Below are 19,224 nucleotides of genomic sequence, written 5' to 3'. Positions count from 1 at the left end.
ACCACCAAGTAAACAAATCGTAAACACTCACCCATTAGAAAGGAACTGGACAATACTGTTTGTCCTTGTATGGTTTTGTACGGCTTACTTGAGATTCATTTCAATAATTTAAATTATTTATTTTATGTATAGATCTTTCATTTAAAAATAAATAAAATTGCTGTAATAAATACAACTATACACTTTTGTTATATTTATTTTCAAAAAAAAATCAAATTATTTATGCTCAAGACAAATATAATAAAATTATATAGTTATGATTATTGAATTAATTTAATTTTTTTTATGAATGATTTATACATAAAATTCAAAAAAAAAAAATCATATCATTAAAACCAACCTAGTAAAAATATATCGTAAACATTAAATCATAAACTAATTATCTTCTTGATATATCACTTAATTTAAAAAGTGACTTTAAAAAATAAAATTGTGTATTATTTTACAGTGAACCCCACGAGGCCCACCATTGGAGACAAACCGAGCCATTAGAAATGTGATCATTTCATGAACTTCTAATTCAAAGTAATTAGTGTTTTCCATCAAATCTTGGAAGAACCAAGGGTACACACGCATTCAAAGTCTACAGATTCCTATCTTTTTAGGTAATAATCCACAACTGTCCAAAGATCAACATTTTTTTTTTTTTTGGTTTCAACGGTAAGAAATGTTTATGGATACTTGACTAATTGAAATGTTTACGGATACCTTGGCTAATTTCTTTCTCAGTTTGATCAAAAAGGCAAGTATCTACGCCGAGATTGGAAAATTCAAAATTTTATTTTTTTATTTTTTATGATTTGATTTCAAAAATTAAACTCTAGATAATTTTGTAATGAGTATACCCACTAATTATTTAGAACAATTCTCAAATTATCAATAACATGTGTGGATATTGATTTCCGATCACACAACCAAACATGAAACTTAGTTAGAAAGTACGCGGCAAAACAGATTGAGTCAACCACCTGCCAACAAGAAAATGAGAATATAACATTAGTTTGTCCACTCAGGACATTCCGATGATCAAGTCAGTCAACTTATCTCATAAAGATATCAATCAAGTATTAAATGCACAAGTCAAAGTATCTCAAATAAAAGCCTACCTGAGACTCACGAGAAGGCCTCACTTTTATAATGATCATTGTCTAACTTCTCCTAAAAGTCTTATTTCATGAGACTCTATCCTTTACAAAAATAAAATCTATCATAACTTACACTATTCAATTAAAATGAACTTCCTCAAGAGTTACACTTGTATCCAAATAAATAACTTGATGCCATTTAAAACTTTTATTCTATTTAAATATCTCGAATTCTGACATTATCATACTGAATCTTAGCTACGCTACAATCACCTCGACAAACACGATTCACCCACGTGACACTGTAACTAACAACCCAGCCACGTGGCTTATCAAAAAAGAATAATGCTTGGGACCCCTTTTGGGGTCACCTCCTCACCCCCTTACCACGTGGCGGGTGGTAATTGGAGGAGCAGGAAAAAAAAAAAAAAAAAAAAAAATGTAACCAATGAGAGAGAGGGGTCAAAGGGGATAAGAAAAAAGAGGGAATGAATCATTATTGATCCAAAAAAATATGTTCCCACGACAAGTCAACATCTATACAGTGAAGGCTATAAATATAAATTTGTACTACGGAGCCACCCAACACAACAGGAGCGATACAATCACAACACCAATAGATCAATATAAATTATTATAAAAACAAAAACAAAAACAAAAAAAACAATAAATCACATTGAAAAACCAATCAACCCCACCACCTTCTCTCTTCAATCCCACAATTTTGCAACCCTATTTTGGACTAGAAAACCCATCAAATAGGCATATCTTCATTTTTTCCCCTGAAAATGGAGACCAGCTGGCTTCTAGCTTTTCTCCTCCTCCAAACAGCTGCAACCGAAGCTGCTTCTTTCAGTGTTGGTGGTGGCGTTGGTGTTGGCATTGGAGGTGGCGGCGGCGGTGGAGGAGGAGGAGGTGGTTGGATTGGTGGAGGAATCAACAGCAACCCAAGCCCATCTGGGTCCTCAATTTCAAGCACCAGCAATGCTTACACTGCTCTCCAAGCATGGAAATCAGCAATCACAGATGACCCATTGGGGATTTTGTCCACATGGGTTGGCTCAAATGTGTGTTCTTACAAAGGAGTCTTCTGTGCAAACCCTCAAGATGGTTCAACAACAGTACCAGTCATTGCAGGCATAGATCTCAACCATGCAAATCTTGAAGGGACTCTTGTCAAAGAACTCTCTCTCCTCACAGAAATGTCTCTTCTTCACCTCAACTCCAACAGATTCACAGGAACAGTCCCAGACACATTCAAAGACCTCTCATCACTCACTGAGTTAGATTTAAGCAACAACCAATTATCAGGTCCATTCCCAACCCCAACTCTCTACATCCCAAACCTCCTCTACTTAGACCTCAGGTTCAACAGCTTCTCAGGCTCTATTCCTGAAGACCTCTTCAACAAAAGACTTGATGCAATATTGCTCAACAACAATCAATTTGATGGGCAATTGCCTTCAAATCTTGGCAACTCACCAGCCTCAGTCATGAATTTGGCTAACAACAAGTTCAGTGGTGAAATTCCTTTCAGTCTTGGGTACATGGGTCCAAGATTGAAGGAGGTTTTGTTTCTTAACAACCAATTGACTGGTTGTATCCCAGAGGGAGTTGGGTTGTGGCAAGACTTGCAAGTCTTGGATGTGAGTTTCAATTCACTGATGGGTCATTTGCCAGACTCAATGTCTTGTTTGGCAAATATTGAGGTTTTGAATTTGGGTCACAACGAGCTTTCTGGAGTTTTGCCAGACTTGGTTTGCTCTCTGAAGAATCTTCTGAATTTGACTGTTGCTGCAAATTTCTTTTCTGGGTTTAGTCAAGAATGTGCTAAGTTGTTCTTTAGGAATGTGGGTTTTGATTTCTCTTTCAATTGTATTCCAGGGAAGGATATGCAGAGGCCTCAACCACAGTGTTCTATGATTCCTGGAGGTGGGTTGAATTGTCTTAGGATTCCTGTAGGTAACCCTCTTGTTTGTGGGACATTGATTGGTAGTCAAGAGAATAGTCCTAGCCCTTCATCTCCATGAATGAGAGAGAGAAGAGAGAGGAGAGAGAGTGACTACTGTTGTGAAACAGGTGGGTGATAGGTTGGATGCCATTAACTGAGAGCAGTTATGAATCAAAGCTTCCTAATTTATTTTCTTGAAGGAGTTGGGTAAATCTATATGTTGTTAAATGTGTGCTGCATTGACAACAAGCTTCCAGAAGGCAATAGAAATGGATTTATTAGTCTCCTCTCTTTTTTTTTTCTTTTTTGTTTTGTTTTGTTTTTTTTGCGTATTTTATTTTTTAATGAAGGCAAGGTACAACAGAAAAACAAAGAAACAAAAACAATACTAGCAAAGACAACACTGAGAGGATTCACAATAGATAAGTTAAAATTGTGTCATATGATAAAATATGATAAAATGAGATTTTTTTTTTTTTTTTGTGTGTTAACATTTGTTAATTTAGTGAACATGTGGGTACTAGAATGACAATTCTAAATTGGAGTGATATCCACCAAAGTGTATAAATTGTAAAGAATAAAGTATATAAATTAATGAGCAATGTTAGGAATCATGAAAAAAATATCATAAAGATAATCATGAAAAATTCTCCACCTTTAAATTATACACACAACAAAACAACACACATTAATCAATACTAATCAAAGGATGAAAATTTTTCATGATGAATTTTATGATATTTTTTCATGATTCTTAATATTACTCTAAATTAATTAGAGAATAATGTTTTATCCACATAAACTGCGGTGCCCGAATTAAAACAGTTAATTAGATATGTTAAAAAGTACAATAGTGCTCCTTTCCTTTTTAAGCCAAGTTTGGCAACTAAAAAATAATTCATCTTTTTATTTTTTTATCTTTTTTTCATCACATTACCTCTTTACTTTTTTACACATCTTTTTGTAAAAAAGATAAAAAATACGATTACTTAAGTCATCCCAAACAACCCTTTAATTTTCTCTCTCCATTGATTAGTCATTAGAGAATTTACTCACCAATGAGGCCTGTGATGATTGACAAGTTTAATTAGATATTTAATGTGTTAAAATTAATTAATATATTATATTGAATAAGACGTCATGGAGGCTCATCTCCCCCATCTCATTGTTAAATTTAAGCTAAACACATATCAGTGCGTTTTGAATCGGATTTTAGCTCGTAGCCTTGGTCAAGCTCAACTTTTCCTAAAGTGAATTCGAGCCAATATATATCATAAATAAGAATAGAAGCTTTTTTTTATCAATCTGTGTTGATCCTAATTAAGATGGCTTTTCTACCTGCCTGATGATAATCAGTTGGTAAAGTGACGACTTTGATAAGTAAAGTAGGGAAGGAAAGATAGGCAATGCCTCAATTCTGCCATTTCCAAGGAAAAATGCCTCAGACCCCCACTGGGGGTCATGAATGGAGACTTTCCATTGGTTAAAAAAAAAAGTTGTTTTTTTTTTTTTTTTTTGTGATTTGGACGAATGGGGGGCTGCCACCTTACTGGGGGTCGAATCCCAGTGGGGTCTGTAGCAAAGTTGCATTTCCAAGCTAGCTAATGAATGTTACATCGCTTACTTTTTAAAATAGTAATACTAGTTATTATGAAGAAAAATTTATGAAAATAACCATGAAAGTTTTGTGACTCTTAAATTACACTTAGAATAAAATACCACATACTAATTAAGGTAATCCATCGATCATAAATTTTTCATGATTATTTTCATGACAAAATTTTCATGATCCCTAACTTTTTTCCTTTTTAAAATGGTTCAACAAACACTATATATGATTAGTACGAAAAATGTTTGAGAACCACAATTTTTATTGCTTAAATGGGTCGAAATTGTCAAAACGACGTCGTTTTGACAATTTCGAAGTTGTTTTGTACTCAAAATGATGTCGTTTTAACAATTTTGAGCCATTTAAATCATAAAAATTGTGACCCTCAACCATTGCTGGGTCAACACAGATTGGTAAAAGAAAGCTTCCCTTCTTATTTATGAGATATATTGGCTCGCATTCACTTATGGTGTGTTTGGTTGGGGGATTTGGGGAGAGATTTGGAAAGGGAAAGAGAAAAAGTGTGTGAAACTATGTGAAATATATACATATTTTATTCACATTTTACCTATTTTTTCTATTTTTCTTTCAAAATCCTTTCCCAAATCTCCTAACCAAATACAACATTAGAAAAAAGTTGAGCTTGACCAATGCTACGAGCTAAAATCCGATTCAAAACGCACTGATATGTGTTTAGCTTAAATTTAACAATGAGATGGGGGAGATGAGCCTCCATGACGTCTTATTCAATATAATATGTTAATTAATTTTAGGACATTTATACACAAGTTTTAATTTATAAACTTATACTTCATTAAGTCATAATTAAAAAATTACAAATTTTGTGTCTATAAAGGAATATGATGATGGAACATTAATGTGCAAAACTGAAAAAAAAAAATTGTAAAAATAAAAAAACTGATAATGTTCTCAGTTTTAAAACTGGAAAAACTGTTAATATTCTGGATTTTATTGAATAGTTGAATCAAACCAATAAATAGAAGCGTAAAAACGTTCAATCGCATGCTCTTTTTTTTTTTTGTCAATTAATAAAACAATTATTTGAAATATTACTATGCAAAATTGATAATGTTCTTAATGTTAAAAAATTAGAAAAAAAACTGATAATATTCTCAATTTTACTAAATAGGACTTATTAGTTCAAAAAATCTTAAATAGGACGTAAGCTACCATAACATTTGTAAATAGAACTTTTAGGTAATTAACTCATTAATTTTAATTTTAATGTGCAAATGACTTTAAAATAGACAATTTTAGAGAGATTGACCATTAAATTCTATAATTTTATTTTGTGATCTATATAGTCTCATATATATATATATATATATATATATTTGATCCATTTAGTTTTTTTGAATATGTAATGACTCATTTGTCATTATAATCTCTTTAATTGTTGTTGTTTGTTAGAATATTACATTAGAGCGTTACATTTGAAAAAAATACACTAAAAAATTTTTGTTTGTTGGAATACTATATTAGAATGTTACATTTAAGTGATACATTTGAAAAAAAATATGCTAAGGAGTTTTTTAGTAGACCTTTTAGATGTATCCAATGTCACATCATCCTGCCACATTGGAGTGTTATATTAGACTATTACATTTGAGAAAAATACATTAAAAAAAAATAAATTAGAGTGTTACATTGAATTGTTAGTACATACATTTACATTTACATTTACATTTGAAAAAAGATAAAAACATCTTGATATAATATAAAATAAATCCAAAAAAATCTCATGGAATACATTTTGAAAACATTAGAGCATATGTGATCCATTTCCCCAATTAATTTCCCCAATTTTTATATGACTTATTATACAAAATAAAACAGAGTATGCAAGATTCTGAGACAGTACTTTCGGATAAATTTTTCTAATTTTTATTGCCGAGAGCCTTATATTGCCATATTAATAAATGCTCATGATGAAAGGTTGGTGTGCATGTTTTTTGAGAACATGAAAAAGAAATTATATTAAAATAAAACAAACAAAATACAATAAAACAAAAACAATAAGATCCTAAAATGTATAGAAGTTGTACCCACATTTATGATGCTCTCTTACTGTATATTATCCCAAAAGTGGCACACACAAAAACAAATGTGAACGAAAGACGTGAAAATGGCACATTTTATTACAATATTAATGCTATTACAATGCTTTTAAGACGCAAGTGATTTGATTCCCATAAATGTATCAAACTCTTCCACAAAATTCAAACCCACAGCCTCACATTATAAATTGATATATACAGTCACTAGATCAAAGATCTAATTTATTTTTATATCTAAAGAATATTCAGTTCAACCCACAATTGATATTTAGAGGTCATTTGGAATGTCAATAAAAAATCCTAACTTTTAATTTAAAAAAATCAAAAAGTCACTAAATTGTTTATCAACTGAAAAAGTTAAATGTTATATTAAATTTTTCACTGACAAAAAAGAACAAAAAATTTTAGTAAGGCTAAGTTTGGGAAGTTGCCAAAAAGTCAAAAAGTTACTCAAAAAGTTAAAAAATTATCACTATTCACCAAAAGTCAAAAATTACGACTGCACAATTCTCAATCTTAATTTTTCCCTATACACTAATTTATATATTTTTTTAATACACATTTTTCCATAAAAAGTCAAAAGATTAATCCAAACAACCATATTTCTTCCTCAACTTTTTAATCTAAAAAGACAAAAAATACACTTATTTAAGACACTCCAAACAACCCCTAACTTTTTAAACATAGTAACATTTTTAGCTTAAAAAGTCAAAAGAATCATACAAAACAAAAGCAAAAGCAAACCCCAAACATTGACTAATCTTTGTTGGCATTGAGATCATACTGACAGACAGAGCTGGCTGTTTACACTAATCATTTGTTTAGATTAGCAACCTAAGAGGGAAACAGTGAGGCACTTGACCTAGGAAAAATTATGTGGTGGGTCGTGGGACAATTCCTCATCGATCCCCTACTTCATTTTTATTAATCTGTGAGACCCAGCATTTTTTCTTAAGATTTAAAGAAATAACTTGACAAATATTAAGTGATAAATGATGTAGAACAATATTTCAAGATTCCAAATAAGCACTCCCTGACCTAAAATAACATGAGAATGTTAGCATGAAGACAATGTGACCCTTTTAATGTCAGGAGACAAAATAAAATCGAAGCTATAATTGTGCTCACATGACCCTAGTAATTATTCAACAGAGATTCAAAAAACATATATACATTTGTCTACATTGATAACTAGTGAAGAAAAAGAGAATTAGACAGTTTGCCATGACTCTTGGAAAACCTTTTTCGTACAACCATATTTTCTTAATAATTTGGTCTTTAGTAAATATAAGGGCATGTTTTTCACATACAAAAATAAAATAATGCATGACAATATTGCATTCATTTGTTATCATATATACATAGATATATAATTTGATCATATGATTATTTATATTTGACCAATCTAGTTTTTTAAATGCATATTCTTCTTAACGTGTAATATGAGATGAACGGTTTATATCACTAAGGTAGGTACAGATTGACCCTCCAATACACCAACTTCACCTGTAAAATTGAGATTTTCAACTTTAACAAATCCGAACTCGAAAGATGAAATAGCAAGCCAAGGAGCATAACAGAAATCATGAAGCCAAGCCAAGCCAACCCCAAGTGAATAAAAAATCAGGTTGAAAAAAAAAACAAACAATTGCCACTTGCGATGATTACACAAACCACATATTAATACTTATCAGAGACTTCAATCATATAAAGACTCCATTAAAGAAAACCCACTCCAGAGTATGCAAGTGCCTCACTTGGAAATCATCGTAATAAGACTTTTATAAGGAGATTACAAAGACAAGACAGTTTAACTTGAGAAAAATCATACTCTTAGCACTTCCCAATCCTCAAATACCTTGTTCTCACAAGAAGTTTTGCCACACTTGTATTAAAATTTCACTGCAACCATTTCAACAGCTGGAAATTAGATGCAAATCCATAAAGTAAGGAAGAAGACGAAGAATTGCAGTACGAAACAAGACGTACCACAGCAATCAAAAACCCTGTTCATTGAGATAATCACCAAGCCTTTCGACAATCATGTTGCATTGGCCCGGCGGCATTGGCTCATCATAGATTCCGATGATCAATGCCAGATTGGTCTTTTTAACAGTAACACCACCAGGTCCCTGAAACAATTATAACAGAGTACAACTATGAGGGAGAAAAACATTGACAGAGTCAGAGACAAGTTGTAGGGTTTCAAGCACATGATACACTGAAAGAAATGGAGATTTGATCTCTAGTTTCTATTTGATAATGGAGCTCGACGTTCGATTCCCAATCTTCTCAATAAAAACAATTGTAAGACATGTACTCATAATCAATCTTCAATTATAAGTAGACATGTACCATCACAGTACATGGTACACTTTCGTAAGACATATGTACTCACAATCGATCAATCTTCATTACATTTTGGAACACAAGCTCCAAAACATGATATACTTCGTACCAAAACAACAAAATTTAGCGATTCCAAAAATTTTCCTATATATTTTCTTAAAAGTTTCCTATAAAAGGAAAAATCAAGTATAATGACCTAAACTCTAGAAAGAATGGAGTTTTTGCATAATCAAAAAATGTAAAACAAATGGGCCGTAGTGTTTCTAGAATTATGTTTTTACATAATTAACAACTATATTTTATTGGATGTTTAACTATTAAAATATAATTGCTATCATATTTAGAATATTCAATTCTAGTAGTGTAATTTTTACAACCCCAACCCTAACGTATCACATATAGAATATGAGGCATATCATGTTCTTGTTCTTATTACCATTTCTCATATTGGAACAATTCGCGTTCCAAGTAATATAGGGGGAAACAGAGGACATTGTCAGTGACATGAGATTCACCATTACACTTTCTAAGGCCTCGTTTGGAAATAGGCTATTTTAGTAACTTATTAGCTAAAATATGATGTAAAAAAAATTAGTATATTTGGGATGACTTTTTGATTTTTTACGAAAAAATATGCAAAAAATAGAGATAATGGAATCTTTAACTTTTTGGTATAAGTTGTTGATTTTTTGATTTTTTGGTTTTTTGGTTTTTTTAGTGGCTTTTTGGCTTTTAGGCTAAAAAGTAATGTTGCCAAACGAGACCTAAATATGTAAATCAAGATTTTGGGATTGTGGACCAATGCCTAAAGAAAGCACAACATATCTGACAATGGTGAAATTTTGGGGATTTGCACAATCCAAGAGATGTCAAGGTCACAGATTGATCATAGGCAATGAATCTACATTGTCACTCCGTATAATTGTGTTGAATATACTTTCTAAGCTCTGTGTCATATGTGCATAAACATTTTCAGAAGTAGTAATGAGAGCAAGATCAGATGCGAGTTCATCACCTTCTTCCCTCGTATAACAGCTCCAGGTTCCCCTTGGATAACCATGTATTTTGTTCCTCCAAGGTATAAGCCAGTTGGAGCCAAATAACCCGGCTCAGCAAAATCCTTCATCATACCTGTTATTTCCTCAGGCTTCAACTAGACAATTTTTTACAGACAAAAAAAATTTAGTGAGAATCATCAGAAAATATACAGCAATAAGCACAACATTTTAAAGATGTCCTTCAGGTGTGTTTTTATTTTCAAGCCATGACTTTGTCATCTTGAAATCTTGCACCTATAAACATTCTAGGGATTAGGTGTATATCAATTTAACTAATGATTTATCATCTACTTGATGGTCAAATTAACTCCACATAGACTATCGCAAATGTATTCTCTAACCTTTCAACATAAATGACAAGGCTACATATTCAGAATCATGAAAATAAACATAATGTCCACACGAACCCCAACCCAAACCCGCAAATGTAGATGATAATGGCAGTAATGTATGCGTATAAGATAAAATCCAAGGTAAGCATTGCCCTCAAATGGGAACACATTGAGCAACCCCAATGGACAAATCCAAACACCAAACCAACAAATGATGGAAACAGACAATTCTGGATGGCATCAAGTCAATCAATGAATAGTTTTTTTTTTTTTTTTTTTTCTCTCTCTTTTTTATAAGCCACAACTAATAAAATTAGATAAAAACCAAGTCAAATTCAGCACCCAAACAAAACAAAACAAAAACCGAGTCTTCTTTCTTGTTCATAAAAGAGAGAAAACCTCAACTGTCAACAAATTAGGTATACAAATAAATAAATAAAAATAAAAATAAAAAAAGTCAAATTTAACAACAAATCCAACATTTTTTTTTCCCTCTCCCCACCCCCAGCCCCCTCTTTTTAAGCTTCAATTGTCAACAAATTAGATGGAAATTTTGGAACAAATCCAAAACCCAATTCGATTGAACAAACAATAAACAAGTGGGTATCAATTGGAAGTACTATCAGATCAATTTTAGCCAATAAACCACACATAAAAACACAATCTTAAACTAAAAACAGGCCAAAATAACTAGATTTGACAGCTGAATTCAACTAAAAGCAGCATCAAGTCAGATCCAGAGCCCAGGATCAAACCCATCACCTAATTTTTACTTGTATTCTATAGGAATCAGATAAATCATTTCCACTGATTACAAAGAACAAAACCTTCAAAAAAAATTAAAAAATAAATAAATAAAAAGAGTAAAACCTGAGGGAATGAGGAGCTCTGGGCCCAGACGCTGCCGTCGTGGCCGATTATGGCGGCGGAGGTGAGGGTGTTGCCTTCGATATCGCACATGAGATGATCGTCAACGTAGGTCTGCCAAGACATCTTCGCTGCTTAGGATTTTGATTCTGATGTTTTTTGTGTGTGATCTTTGTGTTTGTCACTAGGTGTGTGTGTTTTCAGCTCAGATAAAGAGAAGCTCTGTTCTAATCTTCAACTAGAGAGACAGAGAGAGAGAGAGAGATTGGAGATAGATAGCGTTTTAGTGTGGGTGTGTTCTCCACGTTTAGGTAACGCGTAATTAGGAGAAGAAGAATTTGTAAATCAAAAAGTTGGGATTTGCTATTAATTTACATGTTTAAAAGGGTATGTATGCTATATGCTACTATATACTATATCATTTCTAATAATATTATAAAATTTTAAAAATTTTATAATAAAAAAAACACTTAAGAGTTTGAATTTTTTAATAAAATAAATTTTACTTTTAATCTCTTAATTTATTTTTAATTTAAATCATTTATTTATTTTCGTTAATTAAAATTATAGGAAGACATATATTTTAATTATATATTTAGTACAGTTATACTAAATTTAATAATTAAAATATATACTTTTTAACAATTTTATTTATTAAAAATAAAAACTTAAATTAAATTAAAATATTAAAACTTATTTTGTGACAATACTCAAACTTTAGGTAGTGTTTGATAGAGTTTTAGAATTATAATTTGATAATAGAGTTGTATTTTGAGTTTATGAGTTTTAGAATTACGATTTGAGTGTGAAAAATTTTTTTGGTTATGAGTTTTAAATTTAGTTTGAATTAAGTGATATGACATATGATATTTAATACAAAAATTTACAAATTTATAACTAAACACACAATCCAAAGTTCCATTCAAAACTCATAAAAAAAATTTAAAAATAACCGGTTAGCACAAATTTTCTGATAACAAGTGCAAAAATAACAGGTGCAAAAAAAAAAAAAAAAAAAAACGAACAATGTTCTGATCAACTGACTGGACAATCGGTTAGTCCAAATTTTCTCACTTTGAAAAGAGTTTTTACAAGTGAGTGTGAAATTAATTTTAAAAAATGTTAAATAAACACCACACTTAAAAACAAGTGTAAAATTATATTTTAAAAGTTTTACCAAATGCAGCCTTAACTTTTTTTAATAATTTCTTCAAGAAAGAGTGATTGATGTTATGACCGGATATTCCATGTGTAACACTTTCGGTGGACTTCAACTTGCAATGCTTCTGCGGCTTGTTATTTTTATCAATCTTACAATTCTATGAACTTTTGTTATATATATATACATAAAAGTAATATTAGAAACTTTAAAAATTTTATTAAAATTTTTATTAAATGTCTTATATAGATGTAAGACTCACATGATATGAATCTCATGTAAAACATTTGATAGAATTTTTAATAAAATTTTTGAAGTGTCTAATATTTTTTGTATTTGTATACACATCTATTAAAGTTGTGTGCATGTAATTAAAACTGTGAAATGTTTATAAAATTTTATCTAAATTTGATCCCATCATTACATAAGATAAGAAGTTAAACATAGTTATATGAAACTACTTAAAAAAAATAAAAATAATAATAATAATAATAATAATAATAATAATAATAATAAAGAAATAGTTTATACCAACTCAAGTGTAGGCATGTCAATTTTTTTTTTTTAATTTTTAGAATTACCCACAAAAACAATTACGTCATTCAATTTTTTTTCTTTCAAGAAAAAACTCTTATAACACACACCTATAATGAGAAACCCTTCGGTACAAATAGAGTGTGTACCGTTTGCATTCTTGTTATGAATTTTTATGATAAATGTTATAATATTTTATGATTCAAAAATAAAATAAAGTTACGTGTCCTAATAATAATGGTACACATTTTGTGGTTAAAAAATTTTTGATAAAAAAATATTTAAAATTATCATAAAATGTTTAACTTTATTTTTAAATTACAAATTATTATAACTCAACTTAAAAATACTTAATATAAATTACTATATAAATAAATAATAATATATACCAAAAAAATAAGTGCATCCAGCACATTCAAATTGATGAGGTACCCCACCACGAGTAATGCTAGGGACACCAAATTTTCTACCAAACAAATGACTAAATGTCTCACATGGGTGTGGGGTCCGCAATTTTGTGGATCCCACACCCATGTGAGATATTTGGTCATTTATTTGGTAGAAAATTTGGGACCTCTAGCATTTTCCACCCCACCACACCCTGTGCCTGTCCATTTCCATTTTGGTTGTACCGGTAATGTGTGGGCCTTCCTTTTGATCTCGTATCAGTTTAAAAATTGAATAAATTATTTGGAAGTTTTATTTAGAGGAGGATAAGTTTATTTAATCTTTTAAATACTCTTAAAAATTTATTACTTATTTTTCTTTTTCATTCTCTTCCACTTTCTCTTCCTTCCTATGACCGGCAACTATTCCTTATTTCTTCTCTTTTTTTTTCTAATATATAGTCACCGACGACTACTATTACTTGGGATTTACCGGTAACCACCGATTATTGACTCCTAACTTCACCCTCATCGACGACGAAAGAGACAAGTTTCCAACGAAGAAGATAAGTAGATCTACATCAGATCTGAGTAAATTTACATGAGATTCGACTAAATCTAAACCAAAAATTGTTGTCAAAATACAATATTCTCTCTATATATGTTTTTTTCCTTCAATTTCTTAATTTTTCTGCCTTCTCTATGCTATACACGCTTCTATTTTCCTATTTTAATGAAGAAAATTTTCAAGTTTCAAACAAGTTATTTTTAATGTTTAGTTACAAGTGATGAAAATTGTAAAATTGTATAGTTTCAGTTTTTTTGGTGCTGAAATAAATCATGTTTTAAAATTAAAAAATTTTACAGTTTCATAACATTCTTTAGAATTGTAAAATTTTACAGTTTCATAACATGTTTTCCAGTTTGATTAATAAGGATAAATGCTTAATAGAACCATACTTTAAAACTGTAACATTTTACAATTTTAAAGCTTATTTTTCATTTTGATCAATATTGGAGATTACTTATGTTGAAACCCTACAAAAATTGAAAAATAATATATACTTTTTCCCATTATTTATTTGCTTTTTTTACTTTTAGTTTATCAATATTTAACACATTTTTTTTATGTTATTTCACTATAATTTCCCATTTATTCGTTTTTTTTTAAAATTTATTTATGACAATATTATGGACATTTCGGTGAGTCTCTGATGATGTTCTTGACATTCACGAACATTTTTGACATTCTGGCGACTTCCAATGATATTTAAAACACTCTGGTAATACTCCGATAACTTCCTAGTGACGTTGAATATTCCAGTGAGTCTCTGATGACTGTCTGGCGAAAGTCCGACGATAGTAGAATGTAACAAAGTTTTTAAAGTTTAAAAAAAATAATTTTTTGATAATAATTAAAAATATATAAGATTAATTGATGTAAATATTTTATTTTAAAATTAAATAAATTTTAAACTTTATCTATGCGACTTACTGGTAAGTGGCCCATTAAAATTTTCAGTGTTACTATGATACTAATCAACAATAAATCAACATATGGTGGGATAAATAGTAAGAAATTATTCGATGGTGAAAAAGATTACATGCCTACTTTTGAAAATGCCAGCCCATCAATGTGCCAAATATAAGCTTCACTTGGGCTTTTATCTGGGCCCGGTTTTGCAAATGCTAGCCGATTAATCACCCACCCTTCCACGTTAAAAAGCAGGAATGAGCCACCTTCATACCAATTTAGAGTCTATTTGGCAACAATTTTTGTTTTCTACTTTCATTTTTTAAATTTTTTTTATTACCGGAAACAGGAATACATTTCATAGGCTGCTTTTATTTCCAAAAAATTATAACATTTTTCAAAATTTGAAAAAAAAAAAACAATTAAAATGTTTCTAACTTGTTTCGAAAATAAGTTTCCATTCGCTTTCTTCTTCCCCACCCACCCTCTAATCCCCTCAAGGGGCCATGTCAGTCCGGCTACCCTCGTCTCACTACCCCTTAGGAAACTCGCCAAATATTGGTTCTCATTTTTATTTTTCTTTTTATGTGTTTTGAAAACATATGTAACCAAACATATTAAAACATAGAAAACAAACAACTAGCAATGTTACCAAATCTTCCATTTTATGATTGGGTGGAGCTGTAAAACCAGCAACATCAAAATAGTCTCGCAACTTCCATGTCTTTATACTTGAAACTATTTGGATGTTATTCGGCAAAAACTAGACATGACAATTCATAATGAAGTAAGTCCCCAACCATGATAGCTTACATGACATCCAGAAGAAAAAAACTACTTCAGAACTGATAGAAAGACACCACACACATGGCGGTGAAATACACACAAAAATCATGAATAGATGAAGGCAACGCAAATTTGAAGAAACTCAAACCACCAAACAGCTGTTTATGTCCTCACAGTTATTGTCTGGAACCCAAAAAAAAAATAAATAAATAAGAGGAAATAAAGTGTATGATAAGATGCACTAGGATTATGACATGACCAAGGCCAAAAGGCTACAGGCCCTGATCAGTGAGGTAATCTCCAAGCCTCTCAACAACCATGTTGCACTGTCCAGGAGTTACAGGTTCCTCATAAATTCCAAACACCAGAGCTTGCCCTGTCTTCTTGATAGTCACTCCTCCTGATCCCTACAAAATCCATGGAACAAGTAGTCCATTGTTAAACAAAAATATGTGAAAGCTAATAATATGCAGTTATTATGTTCAATTCAGATCATTTGGATGGGAGTCTTGGCCAAATTCTGGGTAAAAAGGAACTAAATGATAGTAGAGAAATATATGTGGAAAAAAAAAAAAAAAAAGGTTGGGGACTGCTCGCCCTACAGTATACCTCCTATTACACAACCTAAAAGAAAGGATTTTAAGTAGTGCCCTTAGAATCTAATCCTTTTAAAGCGGCAGTAGTTGTAATTGTGGGTAGGGCTTTCGAATTTTGTTCTTATTGCTATGAGTTTTGGTCTATATGACCTCTGAGCAATACAAACTTGTAATCTAAACTTTGAGTTTGTTCAATGGGGAGAATGCTTATCTATCAATGGAAACATCCCCACTTATGGCATGATAAAGAATCCTAGAAAGATTATTGCGTAGTTGTCCCATCCAGGATAAGTGAGATTTTCCTATGCGCAATATTTATAAGGTTTATAACTTCATTAAACATTCAAACAGCCCTTCCCTAATCACGGAATGATACCTTTAGTTGGCATGTTAACAACAAACATGTGCTTCGATGAAGGCTTTGTTGAGTTGAGAAGAACATTCATTTAAATGATGCTGGAGAATTATTCTAAATAAAAGGAAATTGAGTTGCATATACATCACACCTTCTTTCCACGGATGACAGCCCCAGGCTCTCCTTGGATAACCATGTACTTTGTGCCCGCTAGGTGTAACCCCGTAGGGGCTAGGTGTCCTGGTTCAGCAAAATCATTCATGATACCAGTGATCTCCTGAGGCTTCAACTGCATTGTAGAACCAGAAAACATATTTAAAAAAAAAAAAAAAAAAAAAAATGAACATCTGTCAAAACTAGCAGTTAACACAAAGGAAAAAAAGGGACATACACATAATTACAGGACAGTTGCATAGATATTAAGATGTACAAACAATAACATAACATAGCAGCACTGAATGTGATCAACTAAAAACACATCACTATTGCTTTTTTACAATGATGACAATAACATAACATAACATTGCATGGCAGAAGAAATTCACAGACCACACTTCACAAAATCAGACTACCAAAAAAATAAAAAATAAAAGATTCGTTAATCAAAAGATTAAGCCAATCAACTGTGCATAATAATAAATATTGCACCTTCCCGTAATGAAAAAGCATCAAATCGAGCACTCCAAAAAGCTCATGCAAATCAGATAATTTGTATATCATCTAAAATATTTTAAATTTATCTGATTCCTCCACATTCGCATCTAAATTCAAATGAATTGGAGCTTTATCAAATCCTTACATTCAAAACAAGCCAAAAACAAATCCGAAATTATATTGTCCCACTAATCACATCCATAGCACTAGATCTAGAATATACAGATCGGTCTTTGTAATTCATCAAGCTAGCGATTCAAGCACAATGCTGATAAAAAAACATACAACACATGGATTCATTCATGAAACAGCCAGATCCAACCAATTAATCCGCAATCTAAGCAATTAAAAATATATATATACTAGGAGGCCATATGCGTGTTCCGTTCAAATTAACGGAATAGTATAAGAATAATGATAAAAAAAAATATGAACATATATTATGTGTTGCTCAAATAATAATGACGTGCTTTGCCAAACTAATGATTTGGATTCCAAACCTTCTCCCTTTTTTTATATGAAAATTAATAACAAGGATTTTTGAAACAACTCAAAATATGAGATATGTGTCAACATCACCAACAGCTTCACTTTATATATTAGAATAGATATTACAATGACAACATAAATATATAGAGAGAGAGAAGACCTGAGGAAAAGAAGAGCTCTGAGCCCAGATGCTACCGTCGTGGCCGAGGATGGCGGCGGAGGAGAGGTGTTGGCCTTGGCCGTCGATATCACACATCAAATGCTCGTCCACGTAAGTTTGCCACGACATTCTCTCTCTCTCTCTCTCTCTCTCTCTCTCTCTATAAAACTATCACTCTGCTTCTCCCGGTGGTTTGTGGTCTGCTGCTGCTGGTGGTGGTAGTGGTGGTGTTGAGAGTGAGTTTGGTTTTTTCAGTTTTTTTGAAAGGAATATAAAAGAGAGAGCGTGAAGAGAGGCAAAATGAGCTGATCATCAGTAATCAAGCACGATCTTCTCTGGACCGTCCGTTCCCACTCTATTCTGTTGAATTTAGTGCCACTCACGTCCGCCTTCTTTGCTCCTTTTATGCTCCTTCACCGTTATGGGGTTATTAATTGCTATGCAATAATCCATTTTCGATATATTACACTGTCTTTCCTTTTTTGTCTCTTTCGTTTGACAGATTAGATTAGATTAGATTAGATGTAATTATGAATATTGTAAAATTAAATAAAAAATTATTAGTATGATAATATTAAATTAGACATGTAAAATAAATGAATTTAGTTGTACACTAATATGTAGTATTAATTAGTTGAGATTAAAATTTATAAAATTACCTAAATACTCTTACCATATAAAAATGTAAACTTATTATTTTATAAAATAGAGGGTAAAGAGGTCTTTTAAACACCAACTCCTGTGACTGGATTAGCAATCCCAACTCTCTCCATGGAAATACTAATCCTACCATTGAAGGAATTCATACTTCCATGAGATTACCAATCCCATACTAATTTTGTGTTAGATGTGTGAGTTATATATAATAAAATATTTTTATATCATGTGCTGTTAATGTGTTATTTTCTGTCTAATTTTGTACACAAGTTAACTTTTAAAGTAAATTAGAAAAAAATTGAAACATGAAGAGTCAAAGTGAAGGGAAAAAAAAATTTAAGAACCAAAGTGAATAATGATGCTGAATCACAAAAATTTGGATTGGGGAGGAAGACCTGATTGTGCATAACTCCAGTATTTATTTGCAAGCAAAGTTCTGACAAAACATATAAATTATCCGATTCAGCATTGCATATTTCACCTCATCTCTCAAACCAACCTGTTTCTGCAGCTCTGCGAGCATAGCAGGGGCAACCAAACCACACAAGTCAAGATCATTCTTTAACGGGTCAATTTGAGATATGCAAGTCTCTGATTCAAATTCAGTTTCTCATTGAGCCATGCTAAGAACTAATTCACGGTATA

The 19,224-nt window shown here is 31.4% G+C and overlaps 3 protein-coding genes across 3 annotated transcripts; 1 reads left to right on the top strand and 2 right to left on the bottom strand.

The window, feature by feature from the left end:
- The first annotated feature begins 1,677 nt into the window (after window positions 1–1,677).
- Window positions 1,678–3,322, top strand: LOC114262519 (leucine-rich repeat extensin-like protein 2). Its single transcript, XM_028202883.2, has one exon. The coding sequence runs from the start codon at window positions 1,874–1,876 to the stop codon at window positions 3,113–3,115; it is 1,242 nt and encodes a 413-aa protein (XP_028058684.2). The 5' UTR covers window positions 1,678–1,873; the 3' UTR covers window positions 3,116–3,322.
- A 5,013-nt stretch (window positions 3,323–8,335) lies between these two features.
- Window positions 8,336–11,741, bottom strand: LOC114262518 (profilin). Its single transcript, XM_028202882.2, has 4 exons — window positions 11,333–11,741; window positions 10,088–10,225; window positions 8,713–8,855; window positions 8,336–8,625 (listed from the first exon to the last, which is right to left on the bottom strand). Exons 1-3 carry the CDS (start codon window positions 11,453–11,455, stop codon window positions 8,721–8,723), a joined length of 396 nt encoding a protein of 131 aa, XP_028058683.2. The 5' UTR covers window positions 11,456–11,741; the 3' UTR covers window positions 8,336–8,625; window positions 8,713–8,720.
- A 3,970-nt stretch (window positions 11,742–15,711) lies between these two features.
- LOC114262517 (profilin-4) lies at window positions 15,712–19,138 on the bottom strand. The gene is made up of 3 exons (XM_028202880.2): window positions 17,923–19,138; window positions 16,771–16,908; window positions 15,712–16,075 (listed from the first exon to the last, which is right to left on the bottom strand). The coding sequence occupies exons 1-3, from the start codon at window positions 18,049–18,051 to the stop codon at window positions 15,941–15,943; spliced, it is 402 nt and encodes a 133-aa protein (XP_028058681.1). The 5' UTR covers window positions 18,052–19,138; the 3' UTR covers window positions 15,712–15,940.
- Window positions 19,139–19,224: the final 86 nt, after the last annotated feature.

The sequence above is a fragment of the Camellia sinensis genome, chromosome 5 (genome assembly GCF_055761805.1).
Source record: "Camellia sinensis isolate YWXY chromosome 5, ASM5576180v1, whole genome shotgun sequence".
Classification (NCBI taxonomy): domain Eukaryota; kingdom Viridiplantae; phylum Streptophyta; class Magnoliopsida; order Ericales; family Theaceae; genus Camellia; species Camellia sinensis.
Note: the sequence above shows the minus strand (reverse complement) of the source record. Positions and strands in the feature narration are given on the sequence as shown.

Bases quoted from the DNA above. Each gene is read 5' to 3' on its own strand.
- LOC114262519 (XM_028202883.2), top strand. From the start codon at position 1,874: ATGGAGACCAGCTGGCTTCTAGCTTTTCTCCTCCTCCAAACAGCTGCA.
- LOC114262518 (XM_028202882.2), bottom strand. From the start codon at position 11,455: ATGTCTTGGCAGACCTACGTTGACGATCATCTCATGTGCGATATCGAA. The intron at 10,226-11,332 runs GTTTTACTCTTT...AAAATTGTCTAG, and splicing joins AGAGCTCCTCATTCCCTCAG to TTGAAGCCTGAGGAAATAAC. The intron at 8,856-10,087 runs GTGATGAACTCG...TAATTGTTTCAG, and splicing joins CTGTTATACGAGGGAAGAAG to GGACCTGGTGGTGTTACTGT.
- LOC114262517 (XM_028202880.2), bottom strand. From the start codon at position 18,051: ATGTCGTGGCAAACTTACGTGGACGAGCATTTGATGTGTGATATCGAC. The intron at 16,909-17,922 runs GTCTTCTCTCTC...TCTACAATGCAG, and splicing joins AGAGCTCTTCTTTTCCTCAG to TTGAAGCCTCAGGAGATCAC. The intron at 16,076-16,770 runs GTGTGATGTATA...TGGATTTTGTAG, and splicing joins CTGTCATCCGTGGAAAGAAG to GGATCAGGAGGAGTGACTAT.